This window comes from Bactrocera dorsalis, unplaced genomic scaffold (genome assembly GCF_023373825.1).
Source record: "Bactrocera dorsalis isolate Fly_Bdor unplaced genomic scaffold, ASM2337382v1 BdCtg260, whole genome shotgun sequence".
In the NCBI taxonomy this organism is placed as follows: domain Eukaryota; kingdom Metazoa; phylum Arthropoda; class Insecta; order Diptera; family Tephritidae; genus Bactrocera; species Bactrocera dorsalis.
The window spans coordinates 1-20,364 of NW_026038311.1; the positions used below are offsets into that span (position 1 = coordinate 1).

General features: G+C 37.1%; 4 protein-coding genes across 4 annotated transcripts; 1 reads left to right on the plus strand and 3 right to left on the minus strand.

Moving 5' to 3' along the window:
- Window positions 1-802: 802 nt before the first annotated feature.
- Window positions 803-2,915, plus strand: LOC105231755 (prolyl 4-hydroxylase subunit alpha-2; the record flags this gene model as incomplete). The annotated part of the gene is given in 8 exon segments (XM_049462070.1): window positions 803-957; window positions 1,014-1,170; window positions 1,240-1,421; window positions 1,503-1,663; window positions 1,727-2,179; window positions 2,271-2,327; window positions 2,414-2,579; window positions 2,657-2,915. Coding segments are annotated over 8 exon segments (1,432 nt in total), but the record flags the coding sequence as incomplete, so codon positions are not given.
- Window positions 2,916-5,421: 2,506 nt separating this feature from the next.
- LOC105231756 (prolyl 4-hydroxylase subunit alpha-1) lies at window positions 5,422-8,099 on the minus strand. The gene is made up of 7 exons (XM_011213207.4): window positions 7,776-8,099; window positions 7,552-7,706; window positions 7,096-7,252; window positions 6,003-7,032; window positions 5,873-5,932; window positions 5,645-5,810; window positions 5,422-5,576 (listed from the first exon to the last, which is right to left on the minus strand). The coding sequence occupies exons 1-7, from the start codon at window positions 8,018-8,020 to the stop codon at window positions 5,488-5,490; spliced, it is 1,902 nt and encodes a 633-aa protein (XP_011211509.2). The 5' UTR covers window positions 8,021-8,099; the 3' UTR covers window positions 5,422-5,487.
- Window positions 8,100-11,942: 3,843 nt separating this feature from the next.
- Window positions 11,943-14,626, minus strand: LOC105231757 (prolyl 4-hydroxylase subunit alpha-1). The gene is made up of 7 exons (XM_011213209.3): window positions 14,313-14,626; window positions 14,084-14,238; window positions 13,775-13,931; window positions 12,575-13,712; window positions 12,442-12,498; window positions 12,215-12,380; window positions 11,943-12,148 (listed from the first exon to the last, which is right to left on the minus strand). The coding sequence occupies exons 1-7, from the start codon at window positions 14,555-14,557 to the stop codon at window positions 12,057-12,059; spliced, it is 2,010 nt and encodes a 669-aa protein (XP_011211511.2). The 5' UTR covers window positions 14,558-14,626; the 3' UTR covers window positions 11,943-12,056.
- Window positions 14,627-16,759: 2,133 nt separating this feature from the next.
- LOC105231760 (prolyl 4-hydroxylase subunit alpha-1) lies at window positions 16,760-19,891 on the minus strand (the record flags this gene model as incomplete). The annotated part of the gene is given in 8 exon segments (XM_049462069.1): window positions 16,760-17,351; window positions 17,420-17,585; window positions 18,134-18,199; window positions 18,259-18,741; window positions 18,819-18,988; window positions 19,251-19,438; window positions 19,510-19,666; window positions 19,740-19,891. Coding segments are annotated over 8 exon segments (1,468 nt in total), but the record flags the coding sequence as incomplete, so codon positions are not given.
- Between the last annotated feature and the right edge of the window lie 473 nt (window positions 19,892-20,364).

Below are 20,364 nucleotides of genomic sequence, written 5' to 3' on the forward strand. Positions count from 1 at the left end.
TTATATTTTTACTTTAAAAAATATTTTTTTCATATCTGAGTTGGTATGGCTTAAAATTTTTAATTTCACCTTAGCCTTTAACAGCTGTTTCGGTTTTTTATTTGCATATACTTGGCCGGTCTTAAATATAAAAGTCAGCTAGGTAACAATTATGTAGAGACGAAGTAATCGTTTCGTGTCTTACCTAAAAATACTGTCATAATTTCACCAAAAATTACGTTGTCATTAAACCAGAATTATAGAATTATTAAATACTTAATAAAAAAACAGAAACGGTTTCACAAATTGTCGCGAGTAAACGGATTTTGGATTCAGCTCTTGTAGGGCTGCAGTAATGCACGTAATACTGGATAACAATTAATTAAAAGCAAATACTAAATAACTAATTTATGGTGCCTGAAGAAATGGCGTAAACTGGTAAGACAAAGATAGACAAAAAAATAAGAATAACATGTCTTTGAAAGTGGTTAATTGAAACAAATAGATCGATGCTATCCAAATCTCTTTCCAATACTGTCTAATTAACAATAGAAAGCAATTACAAAAACAGCATAAAAAATTTGAAAATCGCCAAAGCTCAAAAAAATGAAGCTGTTTAGCAGATTGCTGATAAGATACAAAAGATGTTTTGTGTTTTATTATACGTAGAACCCATGCAGTTAATCAGGTATAAAATTAATTGTTCAAATATATAACCCGATTATTCTTATATGTGCATATATATGTATGTATGTGGTAATGTAAGTATAATATTTTTCTATTTATCAATGTTTTGATTTTTGTATAATTATTGATTCTTCAGTGAGGTGGATGCAATTCGTTCGGATCACCAAGCCGCCGCCGATGATGTCGATGGCTACCTTAGTAATCCTGTTAATGCATATCGTCTTATTAAGCGTCTACAGAGTGACTGGCATACATTTGAAGATGTCATTCGTGCCGATACCAGTCGTGCGGGTACGTATTTAATTCCCAAATTGTTCAGGTGAATAGTACCGCCATTTCCTTGCTAGATTTCTTAAGTAGCATGGAAACAAATAGGCAGGCATTCGACTTCCCCACCAAAGAAGACGTTATTGGTTCAGCCGTTGCTTTAGTTCGGCTACAGGACACTTACAAGCTGGAGGTTGCCGAACTGGCGAGCGGTATTTTGAACGGCATTAAATATGGGTGAGCAAGTCACTCTAAGTCCTAATGAAAATCCTCTGTTTTTACAAAAAATCTCAATACTTCCTATAGTCCGTCAATGTCTTGGCAAGATTGCTTTCTACTCGGCCATCATCTATATGAAATACAAGATTTCAATCACACCGTGCCTTGGCTTAAACAGTCCATGCAAATGCTTAAGAGTCAGGACTCCACCAAAGATGCGGTGACGTTGGATTTCATGGAAACAGTTGTAGCCTATCATCGCGAAATGGGTGAGCCAGTGAGAGAATGCTTGAGAAATATAAAAAAGTAATGTATACAAACTGGATAACTTTACGTACATTCTTCAATAGGCGACTTTGAGACTGCCTTGGAATTAACAAATTATATTCTGTCCTTTGATGCCACACGCGAGCACATGAGCGCTACCAAGTATTATTTGGAGCGCATGGTCAGCGACGGTATTAAGGCCGGCTTAATGCATGAAATGATACCACAGGCGGGTGACTACCATGTGAGCTGGCAATAAAGTACTCTGCAAATTGATTCTAAATCTACTGTCTTACACATAACTTAGCTCAGCAATGATTTCAAGCGCTACGAGCAGGTGTGTCGTGGTGAATTGCAGCTCATCGCGGCCGAAGAGCGTCCCTTGCGTTGTCGCTATGATAGTAACAATGCGCCTTTCCGTCTGTTACAACCATACAAAGTGGAGGAGCTTTACCTGAACCCGAGGGTGGTGCAAATACATGATGTACTCACCACCGACAACACAGATGCTGTAAAGCAGTTGGCCAAAACTCGTATGTCTCGGTCGCAAGTGCGAAATCTGGATGGTAGCGCTGCGTCGTCGGCCAATTATCGGATCAGCAAGAGCGCCTGGTTTCATTATGAAGAGAGTGAGGAAATGCAAAAAATGTTGCGACACATGGGCGATCTGTCGGGTTTGAATATGGACTATGCCGAGCACTTGCAGGTGGCCAACTATGGTATTGGCGGGCACTACGAACCGCATTTCGACTTTTTTACAGTATGTACATACAAACTAAATATAATGTTAAAAGTATTTGCGATTTTGTTTACTATATATTATATATTTTTTTTATATTTTATTTCTTTAGGATAATTGTACATATAATTTGTCCGACGGAAATCGTATCGCCACTGGCATATTTTATGTAAGTGCGAGTAAGGAAATTCAAAAAATTGTCTAGTGTAGCTTTGTAATTTATATAACCCGCATCTTCTATGGTTTTTGGTTCAGCTCTCGGATGTTGAGGAAGGTGGCGGCACCGCTTTTCCCTATCTTCGCTTGGTTGTTAAGCCCCAACAAGGAAGCGTGCTGCTTTGGTACAATTTACATCGTTCCGAGGAGCCCGATTATCGCACGCGTCATGCAGCCTGCCCGGTGTTGAAGGGTTCTAAGTGGAGTGCGTACATTTCCCATAAGTCTTTAACTATTCACGAAATATAAAGTTTAACGGAATATTTTGTATTTAATTTTCAGTTGGTAATATTTGGGTACGCGTACGCAATCAGGACCGCGCCCGGCCATGTGGTCTTTTACCCGATCACGAAGTGTCGTTGAAATACAAACATTTGGTTTAATGCGTCGTCTGCCTGTGTATTTATATGTATTTGCTTCTATAAAACTATTTATGTTTTGTTATTTGTTTTTCTGAAACAAATTTATATATAAAAATATTTTTTTAATCTCAACTATTGTGATTTTTAGGTTTAAATAAAGATATATTATATTCAACTAAGCTTTTTAGTATTTTTATATAACTCAAGTAAGTACGGTTCAGCTAAAAGCGAGTGGAGCCGTATATAAAATATTTATAGCTGATTAAAATTTTCATAAATTCTTCAGAAATCCATATTATAGACTAAAATGGTACCTTGTTATTGGTCTTTGATGATATACGATGACAATATATAGACAAGAAGATAGACCAAAGATACATAGTTTACTCGCGATGGAGAGAGTCTTTATACATACAAATTTTTTTCGAGAGATTTTTCGAGTTCCAAATTCACTTATTAAAAACATCGTTAACAATTAATTGGTGAATTTTTTCTCGTAGTCGTCAGTAGCGTATAAACTTTTTCATATTCCACATCTATTAATATTCATTCATATCCGAAGTTTAGACCATTCTAGAGTCAAAATAAACGTGAGCTCGAAACATAAACTAAATATTATCAAAGGTTGCTTTCTGTTATTTTTGCGCGAAACGAATTCTTTCACAATTGGTTTTAAATCTAAATACCCAGTTTTGTCCTTATAAACCTGAACCTGAAGAAGTAAATACGAGGGCTATCTTGCGCAATTATCTGTTGACAGTCGTTTTTGTGAGTCTATTTCGGTGATTTCCCCAAAATGGAAAAAATTGAATATCGAGCTGTAATTAAATTTTTATTTTTGAAAGGCAATACGCCTTCGCAAATCAAAGATGAGTTGGACTCTGTGTATGGTGACTCTGCACCATCGTTTACCACCGAAAAATTTTGGGCAGCTGAATTTAAACGTGGTCGCAGAAGCTTGGAAGATGATGAACGTCCTGGGCGTCCAAAAACTGTAACCACTAACGATAACATCGCTAAAGTTCATCAATTGGTACTAGACGACCGCCGGATTAAAGTTAGGGAAAAAGCTGAGATTATGAAGATGTCAAAAGAACATGTTTGTCACATATTAAACCAAGGTTTGGGCATGAGAAAGCTGTCCGCGCGTTGGGTGCCGCGTTTGCTTACGCTAGACCACAAACGTGCGCGCATGAACATTTCCAGCGCTCTGTTTGGAAGGGTTGCAGAGATGAGAGCATCGCTGGGAGAAGTGTGTGGAGTTACAAGGAGACTATGTAGAAAAAAAAAAAGTCGCGTGCATCATGGTTAGGTCGGTTATTTATCAGACTGCCCTCGTGTACGCCAACTAGTCCCTCCGTTTTTTAAGATATCTGTCTGAAATTTTCACACGTCATTTTCTCTCCACGAATCTGCTCAATTGTCAGCAGTGCCGATATCGGACCACTATAGCCTATTGTCGTTCTTTCTTTCCGCTGTTTGGAGATTCCAAGTGTAGCCAGGTCCTTTTCCACCTGGCCTTTCCAACGGAGTAGATGTCTTCCTCTTCCTCTGCTTCCTCCGGCGAGTACTGCGTCTTAAACTTTCAGAGCTGAAGTGTTTTCATCCATTCGGACGGCATGACTTAATTCGCTAACTATATCAATGTTTTCATATAACACGTACAGCTTATCGTTCCATCGACTGCGGTATTCGCCGTAGCCAATGCGCAAAGAACCATAAATCTTCTCTCGAAAACTGGTAACGACGACTCATCAGATGTTGTCATCGTTCTTGTCTCTGTACCAAAGAGCAGGACAGGAATAATGAATGACTTATAGAGTTTGGTCTTTGTTCGCCGAGAGAGGACTTTACGTCTCAATTGCCTACTCAGTCGGAAGTAGCAGTGTTGGTAATAGTAATCATACGTTGGATTTCGAGCTATAGCTGCTATACAAATCGACCGATTAAAATAAAGTTCGTGTTTATCAAAAACCCAAACCTATGAGTGATACAAAGCCTTCAAAGGCGGTGGAGAGATCGTTGAAGACATGTCTCGTTTTGGACAACCTTAAGATATCGACCTCTTCAACTGATGAAAATATGAAAATGTTAAGCAAGTAAAATATATGGTACTGAAAATCATCTATGAAGTGTTAGCGAGATGGCAAGAGAGCTCAACATTTCTCGCGAGTCCGTTCGAAAGATTTGGTTGAAATTGGGTATGAAACGTGTTCTTGCTCGACTCGACCCGATAAACTGACTGAGTTGATGATTTGAAATTGCCGCTCCATGGAACCCGTTTTTAGTCGATTAAAGAGATTACAAAAAATCGCTAAAGGAGCTGAAGGCCATCCCAAAATATGATTTTGAAAAATGTTTCGAAGACTGAAAAAATCATTGGCATACGTGTATTGCATCTCGTGGAGATTACTTCGAAGGCAATAAATATTGATGAATAATTAAACATTTTGCGTTTTATTTACAATTTTCGGGTATTTTTTTGTCACAATTTATGAATTGAAGTGCGAGCAATGGTGGTGTTTTTCAGAGTTTTTTAAGTTCTTTACAAACACTTTGAACCAACAAACCTAGCCTAATTTTTAACATCGACACATACTCGTATCTACATAGTATAGTACATATGTATCTACTTTTGAATATGTGTTTTTCTGTACCAAATACATTTATGAGACAATTTGTAGACATTTTTATTAGAATATTTATTAGTTTACTTAAAAACATACATATACATATATACTTTTACTTGAGTCATATATGAGCCGATTTGTAGTTGTCATTCACTAAACCACAGGGATGACTGAATTCCTGATAACCAGAATGTACCCATATGTTACAAACTATTCAGTAAAAGAATATATGTATTATTTATTTATTACTAGTATTTGTTATTATAGTTAGAGCTTACTTCGCTTGGTGCCCTTCACTACTGGGCAGCCGGCATGCAACATACGTTTGTCGCGATCCAGAGACTTATGCAAGTTATGCCACATGATCATCGAACCCTTAACGGGTTTTGCATAAACATTCAAGAGGGGGAATACAGTATAACCGCCTTGCTCGACGTCAGAAGCCTGGTAATAATAACAACTGTTAAAAATATTCATAAAAGCAGACGGTGCATAATTGATCATACAAAGAATAAATGAGTTGCCATGCGATTTCCAATCCATGGGAGACCTATTGCAGAGCGATCCTGAAATGAGTCGAGAGAATTTAAACATTGATCAAATAACTTCGATTTTAATCAACTTTTCTTTACATACTCCTACGGCAAAATAGTCGCGGTGCGGATCATACTGTCCGCCGATGCCATAATTTGCCACCTGCAAACGTTCTGCATTGGTTAAGTCGAAACCAGTTATAGCCGATACCATACGATAGATGTATTTTGTAGTAGAACTATTATATGATAGCCAAGTTTGTTGACTGACGCGTTCATCACGAACTAAATGTATACTTGCACCTCCAACACATGAACGCACCATATGTGCTTCGGACTGTTCAAGTATATCGTCAAGATGTTTATCGCTTAGCAGTCCATGATACACGACAATTTCGGGATCTGCAAGCAATTCTTCTTTTCGCAAGGGTGCCAATATGAATAGTGGATGATTTCGAGTCTCTAACGTGCACTTGAGTTGATGCAGTTCTTTTTGTTCCACTTGTTTACCTTGACACAAGCGTGAGTAGTTCGCAAACCATTCCTGCTTTTGCAAAACACTGAAACTTTCGGAATCGGTGTGATTTTGTGGTACTTCAGTATGCTTATAAGCTAGCAGATCTTTGAAAACATGTTCTGGATTTATTTCTAAGATTTGGTTAAGGTAAACCTGCATGTCATCTTGTTGACCCAACTCATAGTTGGCGAGTGTTAAATATTCCAGTGTTTCGATTAATGTCTTATTTGCTTTCGAATCTTGCGCGAAAGCGGTTGGTTTTTCTTCATTGTTGTTGCTTCTTTCGTTATCACTTTCATCAATTAAATTACCTTCCTCATCTAATTCGAAAAATACCAAGTGGTCGTCGATATCATTTTCATTGTTATCGTCAAAATCGTCAGGATTACTTTGCAGATTTGAAAACATTTCATTCATTTCATTTTCTGCTTGCATTAGTTTATCCTCTGGGTACTCTTCACCACCAATATCTTCTCCTGTAGTCTTACTACTCGCTTTTTCCCCACTCTTCAGCAGCTTTAATACTAACTGTAGCCATTCTTGTGCTAAAATATATTCCTTAGCTTCGAAAAGATTACTTCCAATTTCAAAACACTCGGCTATAGAGAGTTCCGAACTAGAGAAATTTCGTGATATTAACTTTGTTGTGGAACAACTTCTCTTTTCGGGATTTACTTACCCATAATTAACGCCATTTATAACACCATCTGCCAAATCAGTCGTACTTAAATTATACATGATCTGCAGACGCCCTAAACCTTTAGCCGCACCGCGTAGTTCACTTATGTCGGGAAAAGATGTTTCCGAAGTCAACGATGTAAGGTTTTCCTTGAGTGCTAGGTTTCGGAAAATATATTTTAAGCTAATTAAGTTGCTAGTATGAATGGAAAAGCTAATTAGTCATCTAATAGTCTATCCAAAACCCAATTTCGGTGCAATATTAAGAATCATGTCACCAACTATATTAAGGGTGTTTTTGACTGTCTCTAAATTTCAACAATTAGCGTTATTGGTTCTAATATATTATATACATATGAATTATTGTAAATAATTCGAGAGTTTTCTAAATTAATGAGTGTTTTGAAACAGCTATTGTGATGAAGCCAATTACAGTTATTTTTCGTCGAACACTCACCTTTCAGCCCTTTGTTATACCCCACATTTTCCGTTATTATAGTCCAGTCAACTACTATACGTTTAATTAATTTGTATGCATTCATAGGGTTACCCAAATATTCTTCTGGATCCTCCAGCGCCACTGCATGCTTCTCCTTTACTCTCTCTATGAAACTGAAATATATATATATAATACCGTTAGTTATGCAGTACGGCTGGTCTTAGTAATAACTTTGCACGCACTCGCGATAGACAGCAAAATCCTGCGCCTGAGAATCCAGCAAATTCCTAAACCACTGTATTAAATCTTCCTCTGCGATTGCCAGCACTGGTATGCTGTCGGTTGATGAGAAGTACTCAGCTTGACACGTGACAGTCCACAGTGCGATTAAGAGCAGCGGCAGGTAGCAGTGAAGAATTCTGTCTATTTTACCTTTAACTTTAGGCTTCGGCTTGGTAATAATTCGAAGTTGTGTGTGTGAAGTCATTCTTCTGAATTTCTTCACTCGTCTGTTCAACGTTTCAGTTCTTGACGCTACCAGTACTGTTCTTTAAATGAAAAGGCTGTTTCAATAACAGTTATGACGATCGGGAAAGTGTGGCTCAGAGCAAGTCGTTTACACGACCGTTATGTAGTAGTGTTTTAAGTTTACTTACAAGTATATTACATACACTTTCATTTACTATGAGCATGTATGTATAAGTGTTACGGAAATAAGGTGTTTATCGATATGGACATATGTAATAAATATATACATGTATGTATATTTAAAAAAAAAAATATGTACATACAATGTATTTTTTTTTTAATTTCCATATAAATGATTACACAAATACATATGTAATTTTTGAAAGCTGTCAGGCATTGTTTACTTTGTCTGTTATAACTTAATTTATAAATGTTGAACTTTGTATGAACTCAATATTTGGAGTGAAGTAAATGACGTAAACAAAACACAAAGGTGTCTAGCGTGAAATAGACAAATAATTAATTTTACTTCAAATCTTCAAGTATGTACTTACTGTATATACATGTATGAAATTATATCTATTCTATAATTAGAATAATAGTTGACCTATTTTATTTTGTGTTAAATAATATTGTTATGAAACTAATTCTCAATTGCTTAATCGTAAAAGTTGAAAACCCCTTTTAAGATGGTTTTATGGCTGATTTTAATTTCAAAGCAATTTCATCAGAATCCATGATATCTAGTACATTTTTTTGGGTTTCAATGCTAATTCCGAGAGCTATCACATAGTAATCTCGGTCCCTCAAATTGACTTTATATCGTAAATGTACCGTATGAGTTTCGAATGCGAAATTTAAATCGGCACTATGGGGTCGGAGATCAGTTCTGTAAAGAACCTGTAGGGCTATGTGTGGCGTGAAAGCTACCCAATGTAATCTATCCTATCTTATATATATGTATATTGAATATTATTTTTTCTTTCCAATTTGAGCTTAATGTTCCTGAAGCATTATTAGTGCGGTCGCAAAAAATTAAGGCTGTCTAAAGTGTTAAAGAATAAGAACAAAGTGCTAAAGTAAATCATACGGGACTCTTAAGAAAACTCCGCCACTGCAAGAAAAAAGAAGAAGGTCGTTTCCTGAAGCGTCTAAGCATGTCAAACCGACTTAAAACTGCATCATGAAGGTAGATCTAAACAGCAACTGCGTCCAATCGAATGAAATCGAAATGAGCACACGCACTGTCGACTGACGCCAAGGGGGCTAAATTTAATGAGCGCCGGTCAAGAAAAAAATCATTTTGACTTTTAAAATGCGTCAAATAAGACTACAATGGGCTAAAATACATTGATCTTTGTCATTAAATAATGGGATATTTATAATGAATCCTAAATAAAACTTTTCGGTTCGGATGGCATGTCGTACTTGCGAAGTGAAGGCGGCGAACGGTTCAAAAAATTAATGCCTAAGGCGGACGGTCCAGCGAGAAAGATTCGGAATGTTCTGGGAATGCTTTTTTTATATGGGTCGAAGGTTCCATACTAAATGACAAAACTGTAAATCCGGAAAAGTGTCAACAATCTTTAGATCATATTACTTTACTATTCATTACTGTTTTCGCACGCCGAAAGTGCTATCTCTTAGGACTATTTTGCTCCTTCACTTCGTGCAAAAATGTTAAGCTCCATTTCTTTCTATTTTGTTTAGTTACTCGTATTACGTAAAAGATGACCTAATTCATGATGACTTTTTTTGTAACAAAATATTTGGGGAATGTATTGATAGCTCGTTTTTACTGGTCAGACAATAGCTCATCCGATCTCAATCCAATCGAGAGCCTTTGTGCTACTTCCAAAGTTAAAGCGACAAAAAGTAAGCTAAAACTTTAGAAAAGCTTGACTAAATTTAGAAAAATGTGCGATATATTCATGTGAATTTTGAAACAATCCAAAATATAGTGGATCTTATGCCAAAACTTGAAATATTACAAAAAAAATGTTCATGTTTCATTTTTAAATTATCGCAAATTTTACTGTAATATAAATTTTTTAAGATAGAAAAAACTGGTAGTTAGGGTTAGTTATTATAATCATTCGATTAGTTTATGAAAATTTTTCATCAAACTTAAATATTTTCTATGAAAATTTACAACTGAGAACATTTAAGTTCACACAATTTAGCTTCCGTTGTTAAGAAAACAATCCTTCTGACTTCTGTCGAACTTTATAGCGGTTTCAATAAATTTCAAGTGAGTATTGGTCGACCCGGCCTTTTGTATATCCATAGGTTCTTATTTTATGCACAGTTAATGCAGCTTTAGAAGCTTCAAAAAATGTATTTTTTTTTTTGCTTAAATCTCTTTAAAAATAATCTAAGAATATGTCCCCAAAGTTTTAGATGGATATTCGAAATATTTTCGAAGATAGACAACCCTCTAAAGCAGGCTCCCCCCTTAACATGTGGATTCCAATTTTACTCGAGCGAAGAAACTGAGGGGGTTTAGTTTCGCAGCGTTCTTCGAGTTCTAGGCTCCGACAACAGCAATATTCAGTTAAATTAAAAGCCGTAATACATAGATGGTCATATTATAAGTGAATTGCGCTGTAGGTACCAAAATTATATTGATGTTTTTTAAGTAAATATGATACATGTGTGACTCCAAACAAACAAAACCCGGTCTAATTTTTAACTTCAAGACCTACATATATATTTAATTTTAAATATATATTTTCTGTTCTCTTATGTGTTGAGAATTAATAAATAAAAGGGTGCTGGCATATATAACGGGTGATCCAAGTATAAGTACTCTCATCAATAGCCTGTTTAAGGATTACGCGTGAGTCGTGCCAAGCTGTCAGGTTATTTTTCTTCAGAATTGTTTGACATTTCATCATGAAAGACTTATGTTTGAACAACTTTTACAAATCGTTCAACTTTATTAATAAAATCTACGTTCTTTAAAGAATGTGTTTCGCGCGCTTCGCCCAACTTATGGTCAGCATTATCGGCCTGCTGAGCGTACCATTCGTAACACCATCTCGAGACCCAGCATTCGTTATTGGATAATATTTGACTTAATAGACCACGTCCATCACGTAGTGAAAAAAATATAGCAGCCGTAGTTGAGAGTGTACGTATATACGAAGAATCGACTTTCCAATTCGACGCCGTTCGCAGAAAATCGAACTGACGTATGGAACTACTTTTTACTTCGAGATTTTAAATTGCTAGCGTACAAAATACAGATTTTGCAAGAACTGAAGCCGCTCGACATTCTCAACCGTAAAGTTCCAAGAAGATCCGATGTTTTCGAGCCAAAGTTAGTCTATTTCTGGTTCAATGGGTATGTAAACAAACAAAATTGCCGCATTTGGGCCGAAGAGCAGCTGAGGAGATTCACAAGCTACCATTTCACCCAAAAAAACAATGGTTTGATGTTCTGGTTTGTGGGCTGGTGCAATCATCAGTCCATACGAGTATTTCTTCAAAAGTGTTGCCGGCGAGAACGAAACAGTCAATGACGACCGTTATCGTGCCATGATAACCAACTATTTAACGGCTGAAATGGCAGCTCGTGATCTCGGCGACATTTGATTTCAACAAGACGGCACCACTTCCCACACAAGGCATCAATCAATGGATTTATTGAGAGAACACTTCGGTGAGCGGATAATTTCACGTTTTGGGCCGGTCGATAGACCACCAAGATTGTGTGATGTCACACCGTTAGATCCGTCATCGAAAATTTAACTCAACGGATGGACCATCTGAGACGTAGCCGCATTTGAAAGAAATAAGCTACAAAAAATAAGTGTCAAAGAATGTTCTTTCGAATGATATTAAACATACCTCATTAAATTTGAAGTTTCTGTGTTTTTCCTTTGGAAATAGTAGGGAACCTCGAAATAGAGCAACCTTTATTACAAAATGTATATACATATATTTTATGGGTTTATTTATTGGCTGACTTAGATGAAAATGTGAATTATTAAAATTTAACTACAATATAGCATATACATAGATAGTATATAAAATATATTTAATTTCTATTTCTATTTTACATAAGCTGATTTGTGGTTGTCACGCACTAAACCACAGGGATGACTGAATTCCTGATAACCAGAACGCACCCAAATGTTGCAAACTGTGAAGTTAAAGAATATGTTATTTATTTGTTTCTAATATGTAGTTCTTTTTAGTTAGGGCTTACTTCGCTTGGTGCCCTTGACTACAGGGCAGCCGGCATGCAACGTACGTCTGTCGGGATCCAGAGACTTATGCAAGTTACGCCACATAACCATCGAACCCTTAACAGGTTTTGCGTAAACATTCAAGAGAGGAAACACAGTGTAACCGCCCTGCTCGACGTCAGAAGCCTACAATAGTCACAATTTTTAAAAAGATTCATCAAAGCAGATAGCGTATAATTGATCATACAAAGAATAAATGTGTTGCTATGCGATTTCCAATCCACGGAGATTTAGCTTTATGATCCTGTTCAAATGAGTTGTTAAAATGAAATCAAATTAATCAAGCATTTGCGATTTTAAATTATTTTTTGTTTACATACAAAGTTGTCGAAAAAGTCGTGATGTGGATCGTACTGTCCGCCGATGCCATAATTGGCCACCTGCATATCTTCAGCATTTGATAAGTCAAAACCACTTATTGCCGATACCGTACGATGGATGTATTTTAGTGTTGGACTGTGATAAGTTAGCCAAGCTTGTTGGCTGACGCGCACATCGCGAACCGTAAATTCATCTACACCGCCAACACGTGAACGCACCATATGTGCTTCGGACTGTTCAAGTATATCGACAATATGTTTATCGCTTAGCAGTCCATGGTACACGACAATTTCGGGATCTGCATGTAATTCTTCTTTTCGCAATGGTGCCAATATGAATAGTGGGTGATTATGAGTATCTAATTTGCACTTGAGTTGATGACGTTCTTTTTGCTCCACTTGTTCACCTTGACACAAGCGTGAGTAGTTCGCAAACCATTCGTAACGCTGCAAATCAATCAAGCTGTCGAAAGCGGCGCGATTTTGTGATTCTTTTATATTCATAAAAAGTAGCAGATCTTTAAAGGCATGTTCCGGATTTATATCTAAGATTTCATTAATGTAAATCTCCGTTTCCTTTCGTTCGCCCAACTCTAAACTGGTAAGTGCTAAATATTCTAGTGTTTCGTTTAACAATTTGTTTGTTAAAGAATCTTGATCGAATGCAGATGTTTTGTTATTGAGGTTGTCACTCCTTTCAATATCAGTTTGATTTATTATGTTGCCATTTTCGTCCCAATCGTACAGTACCACAGGAGCAAATACACCATATCGTGGTTCATAAATAAGATCTTCCATCCCATAATCTTCATCGTCGTCGTCATCGTCATCATCATTGTCATATTCGTTGTCATATTCTGCTCTATTTCTGCTCATCTCTGCGTCAAGAGCCTCTTTTGTTTGTTGTTTTTCATCTTCTATTCCACTCACTTCATTTGCTTCTGGCTCCGTGATCTCTTCATCGTCAACATCACCGTCAAAATCACCATAAAAATCACCTGAAGTCTTAATTCTCGCAGTTTCACCTTTATAAATCAGTTTCAATACTAACTGGAGCCATTCTTTTGCCAAAGGATATTCCTTAGCTTCGAAAAGATTGCTTCCGATTTCAAAACATTCGTGTGCAGAGAGTTCCGAACTTGATAAATAAGGAGATGTCAACTTTGTAATTCCATAATTTATATTTTCTCTTTTGCTCACCCATAATATACGCCATTAATAACACCGTCAGCCAAGTCAGGCGTTTTTAAATTATACATGGTCTGTAGCCGACCCAAACCCTTGGCCGCACCGCGTAGTTCACTTATGTCAGGGAGAGGCATTGCCGAAGTCAACGACGTCAGGTTTGCCTTAAGTGCTACGTTTTGAAAAACATATATTGTATTTATAAGCTAGTATGAATTTAAAGTTTAATAAATATTTGATAGAGAATGCAGTCATCAACGCTACGTGGCCGTATTTAACCATTTGCGAGTGCAGGGAGAGAGTTAAAAAATACTGCGCACTCACCTTGCAGAGCTGTACTGTTCCGCACATTTCCCACTATTGCAGCCCAGTCAACTACGGTTCGTTTAATTAATTTATAAGCATTTATAGGGTTACCGAGATATGCTTCTGGATCCTCCAGTGCCAATTCATGCTCCTCCTTTACCCTTTCTAAGAAACTGAAATTAACATAATTTGTACAGTGCAGTTAGTTAAGTAATACGCCTAATCTTAGTAATGACTTTGCACCAACTTGCGATAGACAGCGAAATCCTGCTCTTGAGAATCGAGAAAATTCCCATACCACTCTATTAAATCTTCCTCTGCGATAGCCAGCACTGGTATGCTGTCGATGGATGAGAAGTACTCAGCTTGACACGTGACAGTCCAAAGTGCGATAAAGAATAGAGCAAGGTGGCAGTGAATTGTTGGTCCTATTTTACCGTTAAGGTTGAGTTTTCGTTTGGTTACAATTTGAAGTTGCGCTTGCGAAGTCATTCTTCAGACTTTCTGCACTCGTCTGTTGGCGGTTTTAGTTCTTGTCACTTTCAATACTGTTCTGGAAATGAGAAGTGAAGTATTTTCACGAGTTGGGAAGTGACGATTAGGGAAGCGTAGCTCAGAGTAAGTCGTTCACACCACCGTTATGTACAGGTGTTTTAGTTTGTTTAAGACCGGTGTACATATGTATGTATATATATACATATGTACATACACATAATAAACTTTCTTATACATTATAGCGGCAGCCATCTTATGTGTCGATATGCACTTACCTAAATAAAATTTTTATATTTTATTTTTGTGAATTGCATACATATTTATTTTAAATTTATACGAAAGTTTACCTACTGCAAATAAAATGTGTATACATATGAGTATATATGTATATGTACATATATATTTTTAAGAATAGTTAAGCACTGTTTAGTTTATCTGTTATCTGATTGTTTAATTTGGTATGCAATCAATATTTAGACTCAAATATTTGATTTTTCTGTAAATAATCAGGTATATATGTGGGTGATAAAGGGTTAAACGACAGCCGTCGCACACAGTAAATAAGAAGAAGCATCGACATCCACCATCCACCGACGCCTTGAAAGAAGAAGAATTCTACGAGCTTACAACATGAAGAGTTTGAATAAAACGACGGACGCGAAACGACGTGGCATAAAAGACGACGCGCATCAACTCTCCTCATCACGCATAATAAAATCCCACATAGATGATAAGATAAATTAAACTAAATAATATTTAAATCCTTTTTATAGATCAAACATAATAAAATCCCACATATATGTATGTACATATGTTTGCTGTTTGCAAAAATATTAAGACTATCAACTGATGATCAACACTTTCAGAAAATAAAAGAACCGCCGCTTGAGAATCGATGTCTGTGAAGGAATGCTTTTCGACTACCAGAATGTCATACGTATTATTACTGGCGATGCGTCTTGGATCTATGCTCAAGACCTGGAAACAGACGATCAATCGGCTGAATATCGTGACAAAGGTGTCCGAATCCGAAAAACCACGTCAAAGCAGATCAAAAATCAACGTTATGTTAACAGTTTTCTTCGATTATCGAGTCGTGATGCACTTCGAATTGCTTCCGACCGGACAAATTGTCAACAAGAGGCCGGAATTATTGGCACAAAAATATTGGTCTTTGCACGACGATCAATCACCGTCACATACTGCATTGATTCTTTGTAAGTTTTTCACCAAATTTTCAAGCAATATCCTGCCGCAACTACCGTATACGTCTTATTTAGCTCCGTGTTACTTCTAGCTATTCAGCAAACTCAAACGACCGCCCCGGGGAAACCGGAATTTGACTTTAGCAACTGTTTTGAGGATCGGAGAAAACGTTGGCATAAGTTTAATTTAATACCTGCGAATTTCTCAATAAATTCAAAGTCAGGATTGGTCTTGATCTATTTGTAAAGGAGTATCTTTTGGTTGTACAGAAACACAATTATTCCATAACGATCGAAGAGTTATCCGTTTCTTCCTCTGCTTTTTTTGAGTTCGAAGCAGCAAATGTCAGGTATACCATATAGTATGAAATATACTGACCCTGCCGAAATTCGAGAGGTGAAATGTAAATCCAATGTGCTGCAAATGGAAATGCTCGCTGAATTTTAAACGAAACTATTTCGTTTACAAGGTTTGTCCGGAAAGTAATAGCACTGATTTTTTCATCCGCGAATGTACTTCGGAGTGGGGGTGCACCTGGAGAGTTAGCACAAACATTTTCGAAAATGCAGCGTTCGTTAAATCAGAGATACGCGATTAAATTCTGTGTGAAACTCGGTAAATCCAAGCAGCACGCACCTCGGCTCTCAAGCCTATTCCGGAGAATGACTTTCGTGATGCCTTTAATGCTTGGAAATCGCGCTGCATTGACACATAAGGAGTCTACTTTGAAAGCTTTTAAATAATTGTAACGATTAGTTCAATAAATGTTTTTAAATCAACTCAATCCTACTACTTTCCGGACAAACCCGAATATGTAAATACATTTGGGGGTGTCACACTGTCTGTGAAACACGACCGCCGTTAGAAAACCCTTTTCTTGAACTCATGATTTGACAGAATTTATGTGATGTAGCGCTTCTGGTACGCACCTATGTATATACCTATATATACTCACATATATCACTCCATAATGGTAAAGTAAAACAAAGTGTATTTTAAAACATTTCTAATTCATTCTATATTTACATAATTTATAAAATTTCATATGAAAACTAAATACATACATACACATATAAGTAGAATAAAAAAAGTACTTAACAATTAAGCATCTAAATTCACTAAATTTACGTGCAGTCCGGATAGCACTCCGGAAATTTTCGGCATTTATAAAATGGCATATCGAATTTCTCGGATGAATCCATTCATATTGTCTAAATACATCCCTGCTGGTGAATGGTGAATATTTTTTGAATGCCGCGTTCAATTTAAATTCGAATTTTCTAACGAGTTCATTGCACACAATTTTCGGCAGAGATTCTAAAATGGTTTTAAACAAGTTCAATGTGTATAAGAAAATAAAGCTGAACCATAGAGCTTGTAAAATAAGTTAGTTTGTTTAGAAATTGTCAGCTAAGTCCGAGTACAAGTACTGATAACAAGTCCAATCAATCTGCTGATTTAAGCTTCTATTGTTGTTTTGTATATTTTTTTAATTTGCACTAGATTGCAAATTCGCCATGATCAGGTTCAAGTCCACAAGGGCGACGGAACTCTTGATTTCGTTCATGTATCCATTTGTTGGAAACTGAAAAATATTCAATATCGAAGATTATAAATTTCATTGCAAATTAATATATTTTAATTTTTTCTTACCCCATTTAGAGCCTGTAAGAACGGGGCAGGCGGCATGACGAGTTCTGTAATCGCCTTCACCGGATTTGTGCAAATTGTACCAAAAAGCGGCCGATCCCTTCTTGGGCCACAAAGCAATACGTATATTTGTGAAGACGGTGGCGCCACCTTGTTCTACGTCGCTCATCTGTAAGGTATGAAATATAAGGAAAGAATATGAAATAAGTGTTAAGTTAAGTTTGTGCCAGTTAAGAGTACATTCGAAAACAATTCTAAGGCTGTAATTTTATGAAGAACCTCTCCGGTCGAGCCCCAAACCTGGAGAAGTGCTAAGAGAGAATCGACAGAAGTGCTAAGAGTGGTTATAGCCGAGTTAACAACAGCGAGCCAGTCGTTTCTTCCTTTCGCTTTTTGGCGTCAATTCGAGATTTGATATTGCTGTTGGTATTGAAGCAGGTTCCAAGAGTGATGCGATGACTGTTTGTTTGATGACAGGAGATATTGCGTCTTGTTCTCGTTCGCAACCAGACGTTCGTTTATAAATTAATGTGTTACAAATGTGTACTCTCTCATTCTCTGACAAAACTAGTTTAGACAGAAGAAACAGTATGCCAACAGAAACGACAATGGATATATAATACATAGATATAATTATACTAAACATAAACCAAGCTCATCCTCTCATGGTGTTATAAAATAATAGACCCTTAACCTTTCTACTTCAAAAATACTCACATAGAAGAGCACCGTTGCAATGCGGTTGCCAGTATTGAGCCCTTGGAAAGCGCGAACTTCATCTTTCTGTAAAATATTCCAATTAATTCCTTTCCGAATTATAATTATATTCCACTCTTACGCACCCTTGCAAAATCAAAGTGTGGTTCATAGTGTCCCCCTATGCCATAGTTCACAACTTGCAATTCTTCCGCCACGCTCATATCTAGACCCGTCATATCCTCCGTGCGTTGCACAATATTCTCAATGATCTCGTGCTCTTCTGTGCGTAACCAAGCCGATTTACTGATACGATAATTAGCGGTTTCCAATTCACCAGTCACCGAATTCTGTACCGTAGCGCGACGGAAGCGTGGACGTGCCATCTTCTTTATCAACTCAATCTCGTTATCTCGCATTACGTCATGATAGATCACAATGTATGGATCCAAGTAGGCTTCTTCGAGTTTAAGTGGTCCTAAACGCAGGAACGGCACGTTATTATTCACATAGCGACAGCGCAATGGACGCAAATCCGCTGGCGACGGCTTCAGTTCGCCACGACAAAGCATTTCGTAAGATTTGCGCTCGTTGAAAGTATATAAGCTGGGATCGCCTTTGCTGATGGGCTGTAATCAAGGAGCATAGAAAAAGGTTTATGTAAGCAATTTGTTAGTTTTCTATTGTTAAATCACAAAGTACTCACCAAGTCGGAGACCGGTGTGCTGTCACTGCCATCGTCACCTTTAACTTTACTTTCAGCTTTAAGCTCGGCAATTTCCTTCTCGTAGAACACCTTATTACCACGAGCGCGTTCATGATCGGGTGTTAATTCTAGCAGTTCATTAGTCATCGTGAGTGCGCTTTCAACGTTACCTGTAATGGGTTAAGAATGAGTGACTTACTGACTTGGTATGTGCCTATAAGTATGCAATGAAAACTTGATAAGAAAATATTGCAAGCTATAAAGTACAGGGTGATCACGACTTAGATTTTGCACATTTCGAAATTCTCGTAAATTTATGCTGATTTTATAAACTCACAAACAATTTTGATATGCCAATTGGTTTTTGTTTTTGTTGTCGAAATTACTTTCTTTTAAAATCATTATAATTTTTTTTGAAAAACTCTGAATTACCTTGTTTGTAGGTGGAAAATGCCAGATATTCCAAAATATCGGCGCGTGTGAAAGTTTGTGTTTGATTGTGTGGTTCCTCTTGGAGGCGTGTCATTGCCTCATTCATCCATAAAACTGTGTGGTAATAATCATGATTGACATAAGATTGGCGACCCAACTCGAAGCAGTCATCTGAAGACATTGCCGTACTAGAAGAAACAGCAAATATGAATGTAAATTATAATAATATATTTCTACTCGTATGTGTACAATCCCTTACCTGTACTGTATGCCGTTGAGCATGCCACGTGCCACACTGGACGTATCTAGCTTATAGGTGTCTTGTAAACGCATTAACGCCACTGCCGCACCATTTAAGTCCTCATCTGAGGGAAACTTCAGGACATGTCGATAGTTGGTAATATTAGTGAGGAATTCTGGAAGATTATCCAAAGTGCAAAGGTTAGTCTACGCATAAGTATTTAAAATTAAAAAAAAAAGTCAACCTACCGACGCCTACATCGTGCGCCATTAAATTCTCCACCTGCCGCCAATCGGTGGTCAATCGTTTTGTCAGCAGATATGCGTTAATGGGATTTGAGACGTAGGCCGGCATGTCTGTGGCTGCGTCTTCGTGTTCTCTTTGGTATTCGCCAAGCTTACTGTAAATAAGGAAAATATTTGTGTTATTAAAGTGGCAAATCCAACAAAGAACTATTATAATGCAAATAGAAATATAGTATAAAGAGATAATATGATTCTAAGTACAAACATATATATGTACGATTATATCCGCAAATTATCTTGTTTTAAATCAACTGGATAATATTGTTGTAACTTTCACCTGCAAAAATTTTTACAGCAGAGCAGAGCTCAAACTTAGCGAGATAATTTTTCCTTTCTAAAATACTATAATGAACAAAAACTAGTAAGACTTTGTTCACAATTTTAAAATTCTTCTTCAATTATTCTTCAAAATCTATGTCGTCCCCCTCAAAGTAATCCCCTTTGGCCCCAATACTCTCGCGCAAACGTTTCTCCTATTTCTCGCCACAGTCGTTAATGACAATTTCCGGAATAGCCTTCAATGCGAGTAGCGATTCACGTTTCATGTCTTCAATTGGCTTAAAACGGA